The 22,588-nt window shown below is 38.5% G+C and overlaps 1 protein-coding gene across 3 annotated transcripts in view; it reads left to right on the forward strand.

Annotated features, from left to right (window-relative positions):
* Nucleotides 1-22,588, forward strand: part of SLC44A5 (solute carrier family 44 member 5) — a 425,439-nt gene that overhangs the window by 73,889 nt on the left and 328,962 nt on the right. The window contains exon 2 of one of the 3 annotated variants that reach the window (XM_061411563.1): nucleotides 7,489-7,562. The exons of the other annotated variants lie outside the window; for them this stretch is intronic. Within the exon in view, the coding sequence (XP_061267547.1) occupies nucleotides 7,550-7,562 (13 nt within the window). The 5' untranslated portion in view covers nucleotides 7,489-7,549. The remainder of the gene's footprint in view (nucleotides 1-7,488; nucleotides 7,563-22,588) is intronic. 3 annotated transcript variants of the gene reach the window in all.

A 22,588-nucleotide genomic window follows, 5' to 3' on the forward strand; every position in this document is an offset into this window, starting at 1 on the left:
ATCAGGACATCAATTTACAAGTCTCTATGAGGAAATTAACTGCCAAGTAGACTAGATATTCATGTCAGCTTGTCAGAACCTTTTATTCCCTGAGGAAAAGAACACTTGGGAAATTAAAGACAGGAGGATGCCAAGGAAGTAAAAATTAGAAGAAAGTGAGTTGGATGCTCTTAATAAGGAGAGTGTCATGCAGTTACTGGAGCTCAGTGTTCCTTCTCTGCCACTGGAATATACTTGCCTGGCTGAGGAATCTGAATATTATTTTTACCCAACCATATTCCTCAGTCAATATTGTCTACAATCACGGCCAGTTGTATACTCAGGCACAGTAAGAGAAAATAGATAGGGAGAGCCTTAAACTTTGTTCCCCAAAGTCCTCTAGTTTGGGCCACGCATCTGCAGGTGCTAGAATAAGGAACAGAGAGGCAGTTTATGGATTAATTATAAAAATCAGGACAGATTATGACAGTGATAATCTCAGATAGTGATTCAAGATTTATTATGTATTAGAAATTGTGCTAAGAACTTTATATCAGTTACCTAACTTAACTCTCATGACAACCATCTCCAATGAACCCTTAATATTCTTGTTTTATATAGATGAGGAAACTGAAGTTTAGAAATGTTAAAAAATAATTCATTGGAAAGTGGGTAGTCCAAACCAGTGGATTGGGGGCATCTCAAGGTTAGGGTGTCCAAAGCTGACATCTTCATTTCTTCTTAAAACACATTCTTCTTCCAGGTCTGAAACCTCTGGGTACTAGGTCCCTCCCTCCATCTCTCCCTCCCTCCCTCCTCCTGTTCTTCTCTCTCTCTCCCTACTTCTATCCTTCCTTCCTTCTCTTCTTCACTCCCTCCACTCTCAGTTCCTCACATCAGAAAATACAGTAAATTCTACCTCCAAAATACATAGTGGATCTTTTCCCTTTCCTTCACCTCTCCAGTCGCCACCCTAATCCACTTACAGACCACCTCCTGCAGTTGCTAGGCTCCCCCCACCCCACAAACCAAGCATTGTCCAAAGAGTGGTATTTTTCTTTAGATAGGTAAAATTTATGTAACATGAAGTCAGTCATTTTAACCATTTAGGAAGTATACAATTGAGTGGCTTTTCATATATTCACAATGTTTTGCAGCCATCACTACTAGCTAATTCTAGAACACTTTCAAAAAGAAACCCTGATCTGTTAAACACTTTCCACTCTTCTTCCCCTGAACACCAGTGATCTGCTTTCTGTCTTCATGAATTTGTCTATTCTGGACACTTCATGTAAATGGAATCATATTTGTGGCCTTTTTTTTAAAAAAAAATTTGTGGCTTTTGTGTGTGGCTTCTTTCGTGAGAAATGTTTTCAAGGGTCATCCTCGATGGAACATGTATCAGTCCTTAATTCCCATTTATGGCTGAGCAATATTTTATTGTATGAATATATCACATTTTGTTTATTCATCAGCTGATGGACATTTGGATTGTTTCCACTTTTTGGCTATTATGAATAATACTTCTGTGAACATGTTTTAACACCTGTTTCAACTCACTAATCTTTTAAAAATGAAAATCATGTAGTTATCCTTATTTAAAATCCTTCAGTAGCTTATTGCAATCATATCATAGTCCAAGTGGCTTATTTTTCTAATTTTAATTTTTTAATTTATTTTTGACTGTGCTGGGTCTTTGTTGCTGTGCGTGGACTTTCTCTAGTTGTGGTAAGTGGGGGGCTACTCTCTAGTTGCCGTGTACAGGCTTCTTGCTTCAGCGGCTTCTCTTTTGTGGAGCATGGGTTCAATTCCTCTGCAGCACCTGGAATCTTCCTGGACTGGGAATGGAACCCATGTACCCTGCATTGGTAGGCAAATTCTTAACCACTGGACCACGAGGGAAGTCCCAAGATGTTTTCTTTTGGCCCACTAGGGTCTTCCTGCTCTGCCTCTTCTTTCTCATTTAAGCATCTTTCCTCTTCCCTTAACATGTGGCAGCCACGCTTGCCTCCATTTCTTTCAGCTTCTCAAGCCTGTTTAGAGTATTCACACCTACTGTTTTATGCATTTCACACCTGAAATGCTCTTTGCAGTACTTCACATGGCTAGTTTATTTCATCTTTCAAATCTCCATTCTTAATGTTGCCTTCCCTGAGAGGTTTTCCCCTAACTCTATTATTCCCTATTTCCTTCTAATAGTTTCCCACCTTACGATTACAACGTTCTTTTTACTCTGTCACCCTCACAAGAATGTAAAGTTCCTTAAGGTCAGGAATTAAAGTGTACCTGTTTTCATCATTAATATTTACACTGTTCTTAGTGTACTACTTGACATAGAAGAGGCACTTCATAAATGTTTGAATAAATGAGAAAGATCACAGATGTTGGATGTGAGATAGAGTAATTCAGTGTTTAGTGACAGAGGTATGCATGCATGCTAAGTCGCCTCTATGCAACCCCATGGACTGTAGCCTGCCAGACATCTCTGTCCATGGGATTCTCTAGGCAAGAATACTGGAATGGGTTGCTATGCCCTCCTCCAGGGGATCTTCCTGACCCTGGGATCGAACCCATGTCTCTTATGTCTGCTGCATTGACACGCAGGTTCTTTACTATTAGTGCCAACTGGGAAGCCCTAACAGAGGTACACTGACAAAAAAGAGCTAGGTGGTACAGGATCTTCAGTTATGCTAACATTTGAAAATCTCAGCAGGTGAGTGTTCAACAGAGCAGGTCAGTCATTGGTTCAAGGTGGAATATGAACTAAGATGGGAATCTAGTTAAGGAGTCAGAGGAAAATCTCTGCATGTAAAGTCAGAGTTCAGGAAAAAAGAGCATGGTTAATTTGATGTCAGTTCTAAACAAACTGACTAAATTTCCTTAAATATCAACTGTCTAAAATCAGAATTGGGTCTTGAAACCAGCCTGGGACTATGCTCTTCAAATCATCAATCTCTCTTCAGCATTTTTAATTAATACATCATCTTTATCTACTTGATATGAATAGATTGTGGCCAAATAACCTCATGTCCCCTTGCCTTCTGGATATGACCACCGAGATCTGAAAATCTATGATCCTCCATGCCATAGTTTCCAAGTTTCAAATGATTTTTTCACTGTACACAATTGATGTTGGCTCTGAAGTTATATGTATTTGTGGGTCCTTTCAAAGTGGCACTGCTTGACTTGAAAAAACAGCATATTTCGGAACACATAGCCCTTAATCTTAAGGCTAGAGATATAACTTCAGAAAAAAAGAATTTGAGTAATACTTAGTAGCAAGATTTCCTAAATTGTTTTTTAATATGGTAGTTACTTAAAGGTAAATGCATAGGTTTACAAAATCATCTAACTTTAGAAAGTTAACATCCAAAGTATTAAGATTTTCTTTATTTGATCTTCATCGTTGAGTAGGCTTTACTCTAGTTGTGGCAAAGGGCAGCTATTCTGTGCGCAGGCTTCTCACTAATGTGACTTCGCTTGTTGCAGAGCACAAGCTCTAGGGCATGCGAACTTCAGGAGTTGAGACACGTGGGCTCTGGTTGTGGCTCCCAGGCTCTGGAGAACAGGCTCAATAATTGTGGTGTATGGGTTAGTTGCTCCACAGCACATGGGATCTTCCCAGATCAGGGATCGAACCTGTGTCTCCTGCACTGGCAGGCGAAATCTTTACTACTGAGACACCAGAGAAGCTCCCAAAGTTTTTTTTTCTTCCCCCCACTAAAGTTATTAGATGAGTCTATTCTCTGAGGATTTCACTTTGATTTTTGTCTGAACACAAACTTAAGCTAGTAGAATAGAAGTTTATTGGTACCTCAATTGCAGGATTAGACTAAATCTTTCTTATTCTTCACTGTGCAATGAAATGTGATAAAAATGAGTCTGTACAAACCAGAGATATGTTAACAAGATTCTTAGACAGGAATTAGACATTTTCCATGACTGATTAGGTAGCACTGTAATGAGACAGATCTAGTCTTGGATTACAATTAGAAGTTTGAAGAAAGAGTTGGAAGTCTTAAACAAATTTTATGAAGTACAAAAATAGTTAAGTGCAGCAATATGAAATGTCAGCTCTGGGCTTCTTAACATGTAGCTTTGAAAATGAAAAGTTAAAGAAAAATGTGATAACATTTAAAAATCTAAAAATAATTTTTGAAACAAGTCTTGAATTTAGATATACTTGTAAGGAATAAAAACACAACTCAAGGAAAAGATATTTAAGGAAAAGAATGGCTACATAAGCAAATGTAGAAGGAATAATGGAAGCAGAAAATCGCCATTTTGCAAACATTATTGTAACAATGGATTCAGAAGAATAATCCATGAGTATTAAGCTTGAAGAGGAATGGGATATTTATGTGTCATCAGAGTATCTCCTTAGAGATTACCTACTAATTACAAAGCAAGAAAGGGTAACTTGACAGTGGAGAAACTTGACACTACTTTATTGAGTGATCCAAGTTAACATCATAATGATGGAATAAACTGAGTTTGATTCCTGACATGATACACTGAGAAAGTCACAACACCATTTCAATAGTATTCTTGCCAAAAATGCTTAACTTGAATCTAATCATGTGGAAACATCAGACAAACCCAGTAGCTAATTTATTTATCTGTGGTCATGTAGAGAATGTCCTTGTTCTTAGGAAAGAAGAATGAAGTACTTAGGGATAAAAAGGCATGATTCTGCAAATAATTCTCAAATGGTTCAGGAAAAATATCTTGTGGATGTGCATGTGTTTGTGTGTGTGGATAGAAAGAGATATATGGCAAAGTGGTAATGGTTAATTTGATTGAAGGGTATACAACAGTTATTTGTTTTCTTCTTCCAACTCTTGTGTAAGTTTGAAATTATTTCAAAATAAAAAGTTAAAGAAATAAAAAGAGCGATTAATAATAATCTGCCTGAGAAAAGGTGTTCTTTCCTTCCTGAGTTACTATCAGTGAATAGAAAGCACTGGACAGTGCCAAAGTGAAACTGTAGACTCTGTGAGGCAGAGCTGATGGCAGAGTTGGTAGATGAACTTGCAATATTATTTATTAGTAGAATTTGGAAAACAAGGTTGAGCTTCTTATAACTATTTCTGAAGATTGTCACCTTATGTGGATAATTCAGTTCATTTCGTAGATATCAGTAGGGCTCCTATTATATTTCAAAACCTTTGCTAGACGCTGGGGCTCCTGTGATGACTAACTCTCTTGTTCTCAGGTCACTGACACTTGGGAAGGGGGGACAGCTATAAAAAACAAATTTAATATTAGACAGTAAAAGTAAACATAGATGAACAGATGCAATAATTATGATGGTATCGGGAGGAGGGGTTGGTGTGGTGGAGGGAAATGACAACAAGGCCCAGGAGTTTTCCATCTGGTGGAGGGGGTGGGACGGATGGAGCAGAGAGATTCCTGGCAATGGGAGCAGTAAGGACAGAGGCAGGAGATACAAGAAAGGTTGGGTTGTTTTGGGGACTCAAGTAGTTTGTTGGTGTTGTGTATATAGCTTTCTGATTTTCAATTTGTAATAATAAAGCATTAGCTTTGAGTTTAATTATATAGTTATGAATATTGATGACACTAAAATAGTACAAAATAATTAAAGCCAGAGAACATACAATATAAAGTAAACCTTTCAGAAACGGTTCTTATTTTGTATTAGATAGCATTAAAAAAAAAAAAAACTTGGATTCCTTTTGTTTAAAAATAACTTGGGATTCCTTCTGCAAAACCTTTTGCAGCTTTTGTCAAATTTGAATAATATATGGGCTCTTTTTTAAGGAAAGAAATTCCCATTATTCCCAACAAGCGCATCTTCAGCTGCTTAGTGGCTGGGGGATCAGAGTTTGAGAATGAAAATGCCTTTCCATTACAAATTGCTACTAGAAGAAGATATTTTGTTTTCAATTGGCAAAGTGTTTTGGATTATCAAAATGAAAACAAATCAAATAAACTGCAATAGGCAAATGGTAAAAGATATTTGCAGTCTTTGAGTTGAAAGCTGAGTATTCTTCATATGCAAGCTTTACACAAATTTGTAAGTAATGCATTCAGACACCCTGAGTACATGGGCAAACAACCAGATGAATAATTATAAAAGATGAAATAAAAATGACTAGTAAGCATTTAGAATGTTCACCTTCCTGGTAATTTAAAAAGTAATTTATAATGAGAGACCATTTTTTGACCTATAAAATTTGTAGATGTTTTTAAAATGTATAACCTGTGTTGATGAGAATTTTTAATAATAGAAAAAAGTTGTAAGCAATCTGTCTATCCAACAGTGTTAATGTGTGTTGATTAACACACGTTAATGACATTTCCTGGTCATTAAAATGTTGTTTTTGAGAAATTTTAAATAATAGAAATGCCTGTGCTATCATACTAAATGTAAGAAGCAGTGAACAAAAAGTATGATTTCACCTAGTCAAAATATACATAGAGGATTTTGATAACATCTTCTATTACCATAGTTTACTTATCAGTAGGAAAACTGGGTGACAGAGCATACAGGAACTCTCACTACTATTTTGCAGCTCTTTTGTAAGTCTAAAATTATTTCAAAATAAAAAGTTAGAAAACATACAGAGAAAAAGGACTGATAGGAAAAACAACAAAATCTTTGTAGTAATCTCTACATGGTGAAATGGGTTTTTTCCCTTTCATTAAAAAATGCTTTTCTCTAACATTTTTACCAGTTATATGCTATATCATCATCATTATCATCTCTCTCTCTCTCTCTCTCTCTCTCACACACACACACACACACTCCTTTCCCTAAAATTAGAACAACACAAAAGCTAAACTCAAAAGAAAAATGCCATCTACCACAAGCAATTTGTTGATCAGTGTGACAGCTAAGCATAAAAGCAGAAATCTGCTGAAAAAGGGTGCGTATAGGTGGAAGATAATACAGAGGTATCAACTGCTTAGAGATGCACTTAACAGGTGGATGTGAACTATGAGAGTAGATAATAAAAATAAGGATGGAGATAGATTTAGGAGACTGTGGCACTGATAATTTTATTTTAGTGGTAAAGGAGATAATGAAGTCTTCTCAAAAGAGAGTAGATACCCGCAGTATTTTATGTTAGAAGAGAATTAGGCTAATTCTCTAGATTTCTGCTGCTGCTACTGCTGCTAAGTCGCTTCAGTTGTGTCCGACTCTGTGCAACCCCATAGATGGCAGCCCACCAGGCCCCACCGTCCCTGGGATTCTCCAGGCAAGAACACTGGAGTGGATTGCCATTTCCTTCTCCAATGCATGAAAGTGAAAAGTGAAAGTGAAGTTGCTCAGTCGTGTCCGACTCCTAGTGACCCCATGGACTGCAGCCTACCAGGCTCCTCCATCCATAGGATTTTCTAGGCAGGAGTACTGGAGTGGGGTGCCATAGATATCTAGGAATCATAAATCATAGGAGGTTATGGGAGTATTCCCTTAAGGTTGGTTTTTAATAAGTTAAAATCATTTGCTGTAGGTAACCATCTTTATACTTGTTTTTATCACAGACTCTGTTCTAAGCAACTCAACTTTGCACTGGTTCAGGTCTTCTGAAACAACAGCCTCTTAATGACTGACAAAGGTAACCACCTAGTCAAATTAAGTCCTTCTTGATGTAGATGTCTGTGTAAAATATTATTGTTCTATATTAAATAAGGACAAATAGAAAAATGAAAACATAGTATGGTGTCACTAGGAGCTGCGCCTGAAACACTGCAGCATTGTGGTTCTCAGTGGTTTCTTCTCAAGACCTCTGAGATGCAGGCCATCCTCCTTCCGTGCCTGGGGGCTCCCCATAGCTGTGATTCTGAGGAAGTCATGGTGCATATGGGCTCTGTGGTTTGTAAAGAGCACATCCTCAGGCAAACTTAAGTCACTTCTGAAACTGCCCCCTTTCTCCTGCTTCACTCCCTCCACCTCAAGAGTTATTGCTAGAATCAGAATCCTTGACATTTTCTTGAAGGATTATTCTTCTCAGCCCCCTTTCTCACTGGGAAGCCAGAGCTCTTTAAAGCAACCTGATATCAGAAGTTGTTCCTTCTAGAGGGACTAAGAAGCACTTTACATTTTGACCCTGAGTTCTACTATTTCTGTCTTCATAATTAGGTTTTAAGCCCTTGGCATTGAAAGATCAGGTCTTATCTATCTTTTTACCTTCTTCAGGGTTAGCCTTTAACATTCAAAAAGGTAGTTACTTAGTAAATGTTTGCTGAAAATGATTACTGTTTTCCTTAAGGGCAGATTTTGTTCCCTCATGAAAGAAAATCTATTTATTGCTATGAAAAAAATGTTGTGTAAGTACAAATTAAAATGAAAAATATAGAGTTTGTAGCTTAAAGCTAAACTGCCGCTTTGATCTTTGGCTGAGTATTTTAAAAAGATTACAAGGGTTATTAAAAATAGGATCTAAAGGTCTAACAAGACCTAAAAATGGGCCCAAGAATGTGTCTAAATCTGCTTAGGCTCCTGAAGGCTGCAGGCACATTGTAGTATGTGGGTGTCGCTGACACGGACCCCTGCTCCATGAATATGTCCTAGGGGACCCTCTACCCTCTGAGTGTGGACTACAATTATTCCTCAAGTAGGAGATGACAGATTTAAAGAACAGTTTCTTTTATGCAGATATACAGTATTATTAACATTCTTATGCTGGTGCAGATTACTTCATTGTTTAGGCTTATTTGTTCCTTTGTCAAAGAGAATAACAGTCACCTCCTAGACCAAGGTAAGGATCAAATGGACACAGTGTCTGAGAATCAGTATGTATATGTAAATAAACAGTAGTTTGTATTTTATTCACAAATTGAAATTCAGAAGTAGGTTACAAATGTGTAAGTGTATTTGAAATAGCATTACTAGGGTTTTATGATACCTTAGCTATATTGTGGTTTATACTGGCATGTAAACAGCAGGACATTGCTACCGTGTCTAACAATGTTTGAGGGAAAGCAGTTCCTCAAAATCACACAACTGGCATCCTCCTAGAGTTTTGGAACCATGATGTACTTGTAGGATGAGTGGTGACAGTGAACGTGTCAGTTGCCCAGCCGTGTCTGACTCTGCGATCCCATGGAATATAACCCACCAAGCTCCTCTGCCCATGGAATTCTCCAGGCTAGGATACTGGAGTGGCTACCTGTTCCCTTGTCCAGGAGATCCTGACCCAGGGATCGAACCCCAGTCTCCCACACTGCAGGCAGATTCTTTACCATCTGAATCACAGGGAAGTCCAGGTACCCAGTTCTTTTCCTTGTTGCTCATTTGGTATTTACCACCCTTCCTGAATATTAGCAATTACATAAACTAGAAGAGGCATCACAACTTTCACCATCAGAAAAAAAACATTTTTTTCACAGTAATATCTGCTTTTTAAAACTTCTTCTAATTGATGTTTCTGTTGGCCTTCATTTAGGGTCAGGTAACTTGCAGGCCTTTGACAAATTAATGAATGATATTCTCTTTGCCATTTATGTTAGACTCCTTGGGCATGAGTCATTACTCAACTCTAATCAATTTTTTTTGCAGGATTTACATGTGTAATAGATTAAAAAATGTGATCAGAAAAATCATAGAAAAGAGTATAGATCTTGGTAAAAACTTCCCATCCATAGGACAACATTTGCATGCTTGTTAGAGTAGAACACAGAAGTTACAGCATCCCCAGTGACACCACTATCAATAGAAAATATTCAGTAAACATAAAATTACCTGTGAAGTTATGCTAGGTGTCATAATATGAGAATCACTTTGAGAACAGTGATCGGGAATTACATATATAGACTTATAGATGGAGAGAAGAAAAGCAATAAGCAAATATCTATATATGGGCATTGTGGTTTTCATTATGTAGAAGTTACAACCTAAATTTTGGAATGTTGTTGTTGTTCAGTTGCTAAGTTGTGTCTGACTCTTCGCAATCCTATGGACTGCAGCACGCCAAGCTTCCCTGTCCTTCACTGCTGCTGCTGCTAAGTCGCTTCAGTCGTGTCTGACTCTGTGCGACCCCATAGATGGCAGCCCACCAGGCCCCACCGTCCCTCGGATTCTCCAGGCAAGAACACTGAAGTGGGTTGCCATTTCCTTCTCCAATGCATGAAAGTGAAAAGTGAAAGTGAAGTCTCCCAGTCGTGTCCAACTCTTAGTGACCCCATGGACTACAGCCTGCCAGGCTCCTCCATCTGTGGGATTTTCCAAGCAAGAGTACTAGAGCGGGTTGCCATTGCCTTCTCCACTATCTCCCAGAATTTGTTCAAACTCATGTCTATCGAGTTGGTGATGCCATCCTATTATCTCATCCTCTGTCGTCCCCTTCTCCTCCTTCCTTCAATCTTTCCAAGCATCAGGGCCTTTTCCAATGAGTCAGTTCTTTGCATCAGGTGGCCAAAGTATTAGAGCATCTGTCCTTCCAATGAATGTTCAGGGTTGATTTCCTTTAGGATTGTCTGGTTTTATCTCCTTGCAGTCCAAGGGACTCTCAAGAGTCTTCTCCATCACCACAGTTCAAAAAACATCAATTCTTCAGCCTTTTTTATGGTTCAAAATTTGGTATGTGGAAAAGGTTAATTATGTGACCGAAGTAGAGATTAGAAATAAAGTTTAGGACTTTGATGTCTTGTCAGTTTCATGCATAATAATGGTAGTGTTACTGTGAGCTCTTGAGTTAGCCAGGGCAGAAGGCGTTTCAGTGTCGGCAGGCACCAAGGCAGGATAACAGGACAGTGGCAGGGAGAGTGGTGACTCTTTCTCTTTGGAGTGTGTTCTTCAAGGCTGACCCAGACTCTGGTTAGGCCTGGTGCTAGTACCTGAGGCAAGGTAATGCTTGCTGCTGCTGCTGCTGCTAAGTCGTTTCAGTTGTGTCCAACTCTGTGCGACCCCATAGATGGCAGCCCATGCCTAGCACTACATTTTAGGATGTGCCTCGGGCTCTTGTACCTGTGGGGAGGGTCAGGGAGAGGAACACCATCATTTTTACTCGTGCGGCTCCAGGGCAATGTATGTCTTCAGGGGCAATAAAGAGGAATGCCGGTGCTAGAGAGATAACCAAGATGAGACTTGGGGAAATGATATAGCACCCAAAATTGCCTCAGAGATGAATAATAAATTCAGTCTGAGACTGTTGTAAATTTTGTTTCCAAGTGCATATAAGAGCAACAAAGCCAGTAGACGTTTAAATGGGATTTTCAAGCTGACAGTTTATCCAGACTTTATACTTTAGCTTAAATGGGAGTGCCTCAAGTCACTCCTGATTCATTTCTGCAATTGAAAAGGAATCTTTACAGTATGTTTTAAAGCCACTGAGGATTTATTTGTATTAACATTTTAATTTTGCTAAATGCCAATAAAGGCTATGCCTTATATTCACTTTTCTGTTAGGCAATTGCTTGAAAATGTGTCATTGTAAAATTTAAGAAATGTGTAATTTACTAGTATGTCCAGAAGCCAAGAAACTATTTATACATTTATTTCTATATCTGTATCTGTATCTATATGTATGTATCTATATATCTATACCTATATCCATATCTATATTGTCCAATGGTCATACTTTCAAACATACTGATATTATAGAAAATAGAAATGGACATGTTTAGATGGAGTTAATAAGATTAAAAATTATATAAAAATTAATCATGCACCCATACTTTAAAAGGAAAAGGCTTTAAGAAATGAAGGTAAGGGCAGTAATAGTTCCCTTATATCCTAAGATAAGCAAAGTTGATCAAAACCCATCTGTTCATTCTTCGATTTTCTGTTTTACTTCTGTGGTTATTCTCACTCCAGTAGCATGTATAACGACACTGAAGTATTACAAAGAAGGTTAGTATAGCCCCTGTGCAAAGATGGGACTTCCCAGGTGGCTCAGTGGAAAGAATCCATCTGCCAATGCAGGAGATGCAGTAGACATGGGTTCTATCCCCAGTTGGGAAAATCCCCTGGAGTAGAAAATGGCAACCTGCTCCAGTATTCTTGCCTGGAAAATCCATTGACAGAGGAGCCTGGTGGGCTACAGTCCACGGGGTTCCAAACAGTTGTGCAAGACTGAATGACACATGCATGTGCTAAGATGATTCACAAATTTGTAAAGCTGCCATATTTTGGTGTACTAATGACTTCTTTCTTTGGGTTCTTATGGCCCGTGTATATACATTAGCTGTCATCTTACTGTATTATAATTGTTTACTTCTCTGTCCTGCAACAGAATTACTAAAAAAAAGAAAGGAAATTATTTTTTGTATCCATAGTGGCTAGCATATTGCCTAGCTTTTAAAAAGCACCAAGAAAATGTGTAATGAATGAATAAAAGCTTTATAGTCCATGAGTAAGAAACAAACAGCATTCTTTGTATAAATCCTTCTAACCCAGAAATTGATTCTGAAGCAGTTAATCCTCTTCTTCCTTTCTCCCTTATCTTCCTGATGACAGAATTTCTATTTTAGTGTGATGCCCACATGGCCACCTCCTGTTGATAACTAGTGGGCACAACTCAATTTGGTGATGGACAGATGGACAAGCCTGCTGTTGTTCTTGGCCATAAGACTGTTCTCCATAGTCTTATTTGCATCAAACAGGCCTTTCTTCCTCTCTCTCTATTTTTTTTTTTTTTTTGCAGGACTGTACATATTTGCTCCTAATACTGTCTCAAATTAAAGGCCATAAACAGGCTTTGGAAAGACAGATGAACAGAATTATTTTGAAAGATGCATGATATCTAACACACAAAAAAAGGACTTAATGGAAAAAGGGCCATAAAATATGCCACTATTCAACTAAAGAGTTGCTCAAGGTCTTCTCTCTTTTTTACCATAGTGGGATTAAAATAAAGCTGCAATATATTTCTGAAAAAGTTCCAGATTATGGTACCAGTTATAATTCATTCAAATTTTATGTATAATTACATACATAAATAGTAGCTGCTTCAAATTAGCAATATAAACTAGAGTTGCATAGATAAGACACTGGCATGTTAATTTCTTCAACCATATGCAACATTCAAAAGCATTTTAACAGATATTTTCTTTACTAGAAAAAAATGGGGGAAGAAAATGAATATTTAATGTTTATCATTGGTCAGGCATTCTTTTTTCTTTTTTCTGTATTTTTTATGTAATCCTCAGAAATACATTGTGAAATACATTTTATTGTGATTATTTTACAAAAGAGAAATTTGGGCTTAAAGGTAATAAGTAATTTGCTCATGGTCACAGAGCTGGGAAGTGACAAAACTGATTCCAAATCAAGTTTTTCCAACTCTTTGATTTTTTTCTCTACTTAATATGCTGGATTAGGCAGCATACAGTTTTTAAGGAATTTGAGTTCTTATTATAAATCTGTTGTTGTTTAGTTGCCAAGTTATGCCTGACTCTTTTATGACTCCATGGACAGTAGCCTGCCAGGCTCCTCTGTCTATGGGATTTCCCAGGCAAAAATACTGGAGTAGATTGCCATTTCCTTCTCCAGGGGATGGATTGCCATTTCCTTCTCCAGGGAATTTTCCCAACCAGGATTGAACCCATGTCTCCTGCATTGGCAGGTGGATTCTTTACCATTCAGCCACCAGGAAAGCTCTCATTATAAATAGGAGTGTTTTAAAGCATTTCCCATTATTGTGAATGATGTCTTGGATGCCACCTAATATTTGTGCTACATGGGATGGGATTCCTGTCCCCTTTTCCAGATGAGTAAGTGGGTTGATTGAAAAATGATTCAACACTGTGGTATAGGAAAAGTGATCTCTGAATTTTTGGAATGAGGAGGTTGGAAAAAGAGTGCTCACAGTGTCTCACAAACATTCTTCAGGAACTACTTGTCCATTTTTAGATGTCAATATTTGCCTTGGCTGGTCTTTGGCCTAAAGAGTCTGTGCCTGGGCTACCATGATGGGGACTGACTTCAGCTCTTGATTTCATTCTTGTTTTGACCAATTCATGGAGCACTGGTGTCTTGACTGATAAAGGGGGTTAAGGGAAGAATCACCTTAGCCTTATTGGGCTCTCTTAGCAAGCATCATTTTGTGGCTAGGTTTTTATCTGAGGCCCACTGAGATTGTTCCTGTGTATATCCAGATCCAAGGAGAACTCCCGAACTGACTGCACTTTTTTGTGGAGCAGGGGTCATGCAAATCCTGAACTTCTTCTGGCTGTTTCAGCATCACTGCCTCTCCCTCCCTGCATTGGCATGGTAGCAGAGTGCTTACTAAAGAGAAAAGATTCTGTGTGTTTGCTGCTTTTCTCATCCTACCCTCAAATGAGTTAGGTTCACCTTCTCAGGGTGAAAGGACAGGTTACAGGACCAACGGCTGGTACCATAACCAAGTAACACAGTTGCTAAATGGGATCAACTCTATGAAGTAACAGACCTTGCCAGTTGTCATCCTGGTTTCCTTGGGTAATGCAGACAGTGCCAGAGGCAATTTCTAACTGTGTTAGATGATGATTTTTTCTCCCCAAAGCAGCCTTCAGTTATAGTATGCTTAAAAATGAGAGTTAATCCAGACAGAATGATCAACTGGCTAGGTAAAATTTAACAAGTGAGTTTCATTCCGACTGAGTTACAAAGGTGATTGTAATATTTGGAAACTGTCTTTTAGTGAGAAACTCTGGAAAAATTATAATTCTGAAATGCAGGCATAATCTCCAAGATGTAGAAATGGTCATTATGTTTAAATAGATGTTTATTTGTCTCTCTTATCTCTATTTTCATATTTCTTTAGATATATGTCTTTTCCCATCATTTAAATTTAGTGATTAAGCTGTATTTAAACTAATGCTTTGTCATTTATGGGAGGTCACCTTTAAAAACTTGATTCAGTAGTATGAGTTATTTCGGACTGGAGTTGAGCTGGTTCCTATTAATGAAGACTATTTTCCTTTTCTTTTTCTAGGACAGTGGAATTAATATAATCAGTTTTGTCTCTCTGCAGTCATGACACATTCTAGGCTTAGGTAAATAAACCCAACTGAAAAATAACAGACTAGCCTGCCCTGTCTATCACTTGACTCGAAACTGTCATTTTCGGTTTCAACATTATATTCATGAGCATGAATATGAAAAGTCTCTGTCAAAGATTTGCTTCATGTGTTTTGATTGCTTTAGAATGGAAATTTAAATACTGAATTTCAGAAATGAATTAGGAGAGGAGTGGAGAGAGTCCTGCACAAAGGAGTCTGTCAGTTGGTTCTGGTCTTGGTTTGCTACCACGTATGTAACTGGACAAATCACTTTAAATTTCTTAGCATGTTTCCTTTGTTTTTAAAAATTAATTAATTTATTTATATGGGCCTCGTAGGTGTCGATATTAGTAAAGAATCTGCCTGCCAATGCAAGAGATGCAAGAGCCGTGGGTTCAGTCCCTGGGTTGGGAAGATCCCCTGGAGTAGAAAATGGCAACCCACTCCAGTATTCTTGCGTAGAGAATCCCACGCACAGAGGAGCCTGGCGGGCTACAGTCCACTGAATCACAAAGAGCTGGACACCACTGGGTACACACACACACACACACACACACACACACACACATTTATTTGTTGGCTACTCTGGGTCTGTTGCTGCGTGCAGGCTTTCTCTAGTTGTAGAGTGCAGGCTTCTCATTGTGGTGACTTCTCATTGCAGAGCACAGACTCTAGGGTGCACGGGCTTCAGTAGTTGCTGCACATGCTAGTTGCAACTCCTAGTCTCTAGGGTATGGGCTCAGTAGTTGTGGTGCATGGGCTTAATCGCCCTGAGGCATGTGGGATGCACGTGAGATCTTCTCAGACCAGTTTTCCAGGGATCGAACCCATGTCCCTTGAATTGGCAGGAGAATTCTTAACCATTGGGCCATGTAGGAAGTTCTTCCTTTGCTCTTGTAACTAAGATTTGTTCGACTAGATTGGGATGGCACATAGATGTCCACTTGTCTGCCAACTCTGATTAATTGGTAATACCTGCCTAGGGGGCTGCACTGGCAATAAGGGTGAGCCTCTTTCAGCTGATGGGAAGACTGGGAGTGAGAGAGCCACTTATTTGCCCGTACCTAAACTCACCCACTTCTTGGATCATTTTCTGTTTCTATTATGACCTTCATGATTTTTTTTTTTTTTTTTTGGCCACACAGCATGGTTTGCGGGATCTTAGTTATTCAAAAAGGGATTGAACCCAGGAATTTGGCAGTGAAAGCATGGCGTCCTAACCACTGGACTACCAGGGAATTCATGACCTTTATGATTTATTCTTAATTTTTACCTCAAGAAATGTTTTCTCTATCCTTGAAGATAATTGGAAAACTTAAGAGCAAGGAGACATAGTCTTTGAGATCATCTAGTCAAAACTGGCTGGTAAATATAAAAATTCTTTGTAAAATGTTGAGCATTATTATAGTTATTTGAGGAGAGTATGGGTGGTGCTAGTGGTAAAGAACTCACCTGTCAATGATCCCTGGGAAGATCCCTTGGAGGAGGAAATGGCAACCCAATTCAGTGTTCTTGCCTGGAGGATCCTATGGACAGAGGAAACTGGTGGGCTACAGTCCATAGGGTCACAAAGAGTCAGACACAACTAAATAGACTTAGTATGCATGCATGATTAACTAATAGTTAGCTTTCCCATTTTTTGAGGGAGGGGGCCGTCCTCCCTAATTCTCATGAAATGGTTGTTAGAGAAATGATGCAGTTTTAAAATGTAAATTTCTTAGACGTTATTCCACTGACATTGAATTAAGAAAATTAAGTGTTAAGTTGTACCATATGGCAGTAAACACTGTAGATATTCAGAGAACTAGAGAGCTGGAGTCATCAGGGAATACTGAATGAAAAGGTAGAAACCTGAACAAGACCTAACATGGGCAGAATTAGATAGAAGGGCATTTTTAGGTACAGGACAGAATTTGGGTAAAGCATGGAATAAGAACAAAGCACAGTTTGAGGTAATAGACAATTGGAGGCAAGAGACAGGAAGTATAAACTGTTAGGTTTCAATAAGGAAAAATTTGAATTGCTAAAAATAATATTAATTTTGATGATAGCCACTCCAGTACTCTTGCCTGGAAAATCCCATGGATGGAGGAGCCTGGTAGGATGCAGTCCATGGGGTGGCTAAGAGTCGGACACGACTGATCGACTTCACTTTCACTTTTCAGTTTCACGCATTGGAGAAGGAAATGGCAACCCACTCCAGTGTTCTTGCCTGGAGAATCCCAGGGACGGGGGAGCCTGGTGGGCCGCCGTCTATGGGGTCACACAGAGTCGGACACGACTGAAGCGACTTAGCAGCAGCAGCAGCAGTATTTATTTATTTATTTATTTTCCCACCAACTTTTTTTTTCAGTATTTCCAATGTGTCAGACCCTGTTCTAGATACTGGGGGTACAGCTTTTAGTAAAATGGACAAAAACCATTGATCTTTAGAGCTTACATCTTAGTAGGAGAAGACAGATAATAAAGCAGTAAGTCAAATATGTGGTATGTTATACAATTATCAAGGAGGAGATAATGGAGTATTAGGGATGGGCTGCAGTTTTGGATAAAGTGGACAGGGAAGTACTCAATTGATGGGTAATGATTGAGTAATGACCTGAATACCACATTTCAGGCACTCTGCTGAACCAGTTATAGATATGAAATAATTTTAATTTTCATAGCAACTTTATGAGAGTAGGTACTATTATTAGTCTCATTTTATAGATGAGGACCTGAAACACAGACAACCAAAGTCATCAATTAACTGTAGGAGCAGGGATTTCCACCCAGGAAGTCTACTCTTGGAGCTTATAATTTTAGTCTTCAAGTAGGAAAATCAAAAGTCCTTGAAAAGACTGTCAGAGATCAAAGTATTGATAGCCTCTTAGAGCTAGAGGGGAATTTACTTACTTTCTAATCCAGTGGTTTTCAGAATGTATCAGAGACACCTGGAGAGCTGGTTAAAACCTAGGTTTCTGGACCCTGCCCCACCAGATTTTGCTCCAATAGGCCTGGGGTGAGGTTTGGGAATTTACATTCTAACAAGTTTTCAGGTGATGCAGTTGTTGATGGGCAACTTTTGGGAATCGTTGGCTTGTCTGGTGGTTTGCAAACTTGGCTACACATCACAATCACCTGGGGAGCTTCTAAGACCTGCTCATGCCTTAATACAGGAGCTCCTGAGAGCCTGCACTTAACTGGTCTGGGCTGACTCTCATGATATTAATGAGTACATTGCACATGGAGGATTAAACCACTCATCTAGTTTAACTTTCATTTTACCGATAAGGAAACTAGTCTGAAGGAACAGCTATTCTCTTCTGGTTTTGGCTTCTAGCATTCTGCACACTGTTTCTTACTCATTCACTTGATTCTTCATTATATAAGGCCAGGGGCTGTGTTAATCTGTCTGCCACATGGTCAAATGTAGCAGCAGGGAATGCTGCTGCTGCTGCTATGTCACTTCAGTCGTGTCCGACTCTGTGCGACCCCATAGACGGCAGCCCACCAGGCTCCCCCGTCCCTGGGATTCTCCAGGCAAGAACACTGGAATGGGTTGCCATTTCTGTATCCAATGCATGAAAGTGAAAAGTGAAAGGGAAGTCGCTCAGTCGTGTCTGACTCTTAGCAACCTCATGGACTGCAGCCTACCAGGATCCTCCGTCCATGGGATTTTCCAGGCGAGAGTACTAGAGTGGGGTGCCATTGCCTTCTCCAGTAGCAGGGAATAGTGAGTCACTAAAAGTTTTTAACCAGCAAAGTGACATAAAGATAGTAATATTTTAGGATAATTCATTATTCAAAAGGGTAGGATAAAGAGATTAGAGATGTGAAGATCTTCCTATTGCAGTATTCCTGTAGAGCTTTGCTACTCAAATGTGATAGAGAGCAGCAGCAGTATTACCTGGAGCTTTGTTAAACATGCAGCTCTCAGGGCCAACATCAGACCTACTGGATTAGAGCCTATATTTTACAAGATCCCCAGTGATTTGTGTGCACAGGAAATTTAAGAATAATACCTGGGCTTATAGAGTAGCCCTACAGGAGACTGAAAAGCAGCAGTGAGTATAAATGGCTGAGCAGGTCAGCTTTTCTTTAAGCCTATTCCTCAGGATCTTTCTTTCTCCCCCTGTCCAGGATCTTGATAGGTATTCAGTGGTCAAAAAGGTTAGTTTGGCAAATACCAGGTTAAACAAAGCTAAACAGGTTTCTTTGTGGCCACACATCTTCTAATATGCTCACGTGCTTTCTGAATCTCCAAGATAAAAACTATATGATGTATAGTTTTTGATCATGGAAGTTAGTCTGGGGGCCATCTTCACATTACTATTTTGTTGAGCATATCTTGGTAAAGATGTAATAGCCCTTTGTGACTATTAAGGTTCTAGACTTATAAGATATTCTAGCCCCTGGTCATCTTAGACTTCCTAAATTTAGTATCTCTTGCATTCTTATATATTAACGATGAAAGATTAGAAAGAGAAATTAAGGAAACAATCCCATTTACCATCACAACCAAAAGAATAAAATATCTAGGAATAAACCTACCCAAGGACACAAAAGCCCTGTACTCGGAACTATAGGATACTGATGAAAGAAATCAAAGATGGCACAAACAGATGGAGAGACATACCATGTTCTTGGATTGGGACAATCAATATTGTGAAAGTGGCTGTACTACCCAAATCAATCTAGATTAAGTGCAATTCCTGTCAAATTATCAATGGCATTTTCCACAGAATTAGAACAACAAAATTTACAATTTGTATGGAGACACAAACAACTCCAAATAGCCAAAGCAATCTTGAGAAACAAAAATGAAGCTGGAGGTATCAGGCTTCCTGACTTCAGACTATACTACAAGGCAGTAGTAATCAAGATAGAGTGGTAGTGGCCCAAACACAGAAATATAGATCAATGGAACAGGATAGATAGCCAAGATAAACCCACACACAATGATCACCTAATCTATTACAACTCTCACATCTACTACTACTACGACTACTGGTAAAACCATACCTTTGACTATATGGACCTTTGTCAGCAAAGTGATGTCTCAGCCTTTTAATACGCTGTCTAGGTTTGTCGTAGTTTTTCTTCCCAGCAGCAAGCATCTTTTAATTTCATGGTTGCAGTCACCATCCAGGGTGATTTTGGGGTAGTCATGTATGGATGTGAGAGTTGGACCATAAAGAAGGCTGAGCACCAAAGAATTGATGCATTTGAACTGTGGTGTTGGAGAAGACTCTTGAGAGTCCCTTGGACTTCAAGGGGATCAAACCAGTCAATCCTAAATGAAATAAACCCTGAATATACACTGGAAGGACTGATGCTAAAGCTGAAACTCCAGTACTTTGGCCACCTGATGCAGAGTTGACTCATTGGAAAAGACCTGATGCTGGGAAAGATTGAAGGCAGGAGGAGAAGTGGATGACAGATGATGAGATGGTTGGATGGCATCAGTGACTCAATGGACATGAGTTTGAGCAAACTCCAGGAAATAGTGAAGCACAAGGAAGCCTGGCATGCTGCAGTTCATGGGGTTGCAAAGAGTGTAGGACATGACAGAGTAACTGAACAATAACAAATCTATGTCAAAGGAGGCAAGAATATACGATGGAGAAAAGACAGTCTTTCCAACAAGTGTGCTGGAAAAACTGGACAGCTACATGTAAAAGAATGAATTTGGAACATTGTCTAACACCATACATAAAAACAACTCAAAATGGATAAAAGGCATGAACATAAGGCCAGGCACTATAAAACTTTTAGAGGAAAACATAGGAAGAACACCATATGTCCCAGCAATCTCATTCCTAGGCATATACCCAGGGAAAGCCATAATTCAAAAAAGAAATATGTACCCCAATGTTCATTGCAGCACTATGTACAATAGTCAGGACAGGGAATGAACCTAAATGTCCATCAACAAAGGAGTGGATAAAGAAGATGTGGTACATATGTACAATGGAACAAAAAGGAACAGCCACAAAAGGGAATGAAATAGTGTCGTTTGCAGGGAGGTGGATAGACCTAGAGACTGTCATACAGAGTGAAGTGAGTCAGAAAGTGAAACAAATATCATATAATATTGCTTATATGTGGAATCTAGAAGAATGGTACAGATGAACTTACTTGCAAAGCAGAAATAGAGACACAGATGTAGAGAACAAACTTATTGATACTGAAGAGGAAAGGAGGGGTGGGATGAATTGGGAGATCGGGATTGGGGTGTGTGTGTGTGTGTGTGCATGTGTGTGTGTATGTATATATACATATAATACATATAAAGTAGATACCTAATAAGAACCTATTGTATAGCACAGGGGACTCAGTGCTCTGAGGTGGCTTAAATGGGAAGGAAAACTAAAAAGGGGGATATATGTGTATATATATATTTATATATAACTGGTTCACTTTGCTGAATAGCAGAAACTGACACAACATTGTAAAACAACTATACTCCAGTAAAAAATTTTTAGAAATGTTACCTAAATTTATTATCCACTACTTATCTGTAATGGATAATTACTTATCTGTAATTCCATCACTGGTACAGGTATATGACTTTACTTCTGACTCACTTTCGTTGGCTGAGCCCTATTTGGATAGAGTCACAGGTTAGAACTGTGGGTTTTGTCAGTGCTGGTTTGGGGAAAGCATTCAAGAGTTGATGGTTATGGTGATGGAGATGAGGAGGAGATCCTGGAGGATGTTAGGCTCACTGGTAATGTGCTGAAGTTTAGATTGTGGTAGGAATAAAATCAAGAGGTATGACTGAGAGCAGTTACTGAGTGAGCAAGAACAAACAGGAAAGTTTGATTGACAATTATGAGGCACAACATTTGTCAGCAAATATATAGTCAAAAATAAAAAGAAGCAAATGAACAGGTATTTGGAAACTAGGGTTGTTGTAGGGCAGTCCTAAATGGGTTTTCTACAATTTATTTCCATTGATGCCCTTTTTGAAAATTCATGGCCCATTTTAACCTTGACAGGTTGATTTATCCCAAATTCTATGACTTAGAACATATTTGATTTTAAATTATGTTATCCAGTAAATTACCAATATCTTGGATATAATATTTAGATATACTTTGTATTACTTTCATGTATCCTGGACATGAACTTTCACTTTTTTTTTTCTTTTTTAGTAGTAGAGTACTTACTCTTCTCTTAGCCCTAGGAGGAATGAAAATATTTCTCAGTGATATACTAATACTTACTTTGGGCATTAAACCATATCACTTTTTTATTGTTGTTTTGTTAATAAACCAATGGGAAGTATTTTGATTTAGATCTGTTACTAAATACTCAAAAGCTTTTTAATTTCCTTTTCCTGACATTTAAAAAATGTCATTTCTTAAAAAAATCAGGCCATTGCTGTTATTTCTATTTATGTCATCAGTATAACTTTTCTTAGGAATTTTTCTCTTGAAAAATTTGATATTGCTTTAGCCAAGTAAACTCAGATATGTAAATGTTTCAAATCTGATTCAGTTTCTCTTATTGAACCCTTAGTTGAAAGAATTTTTATACTTTCAGGAGAAATTTTGAAAATCAAGAAGAGTATATTGGATTAAGTAGTTTGTTTTTTTTTTTTAATTTCAGAGATATCTAGAGGGGATAGTAAAGTTTAAACCCATTTTTTTTCCATCTCTAAATCTATAGTTCT

Source organism: Bos javanicus, chromosome 3, assembly GCF_032452875.1.
Source record: "Bos javanicus breed banteng chromosome 3, ARS-OSU_banteng_1.0, whole genome shotgun sequence".
Classification (NCBI taxonomy): Eukaryota; Metazoa; Chordata; class Mammalia; order Artiodactyla; family Bovidae; genus Bos; species Bos javanicus.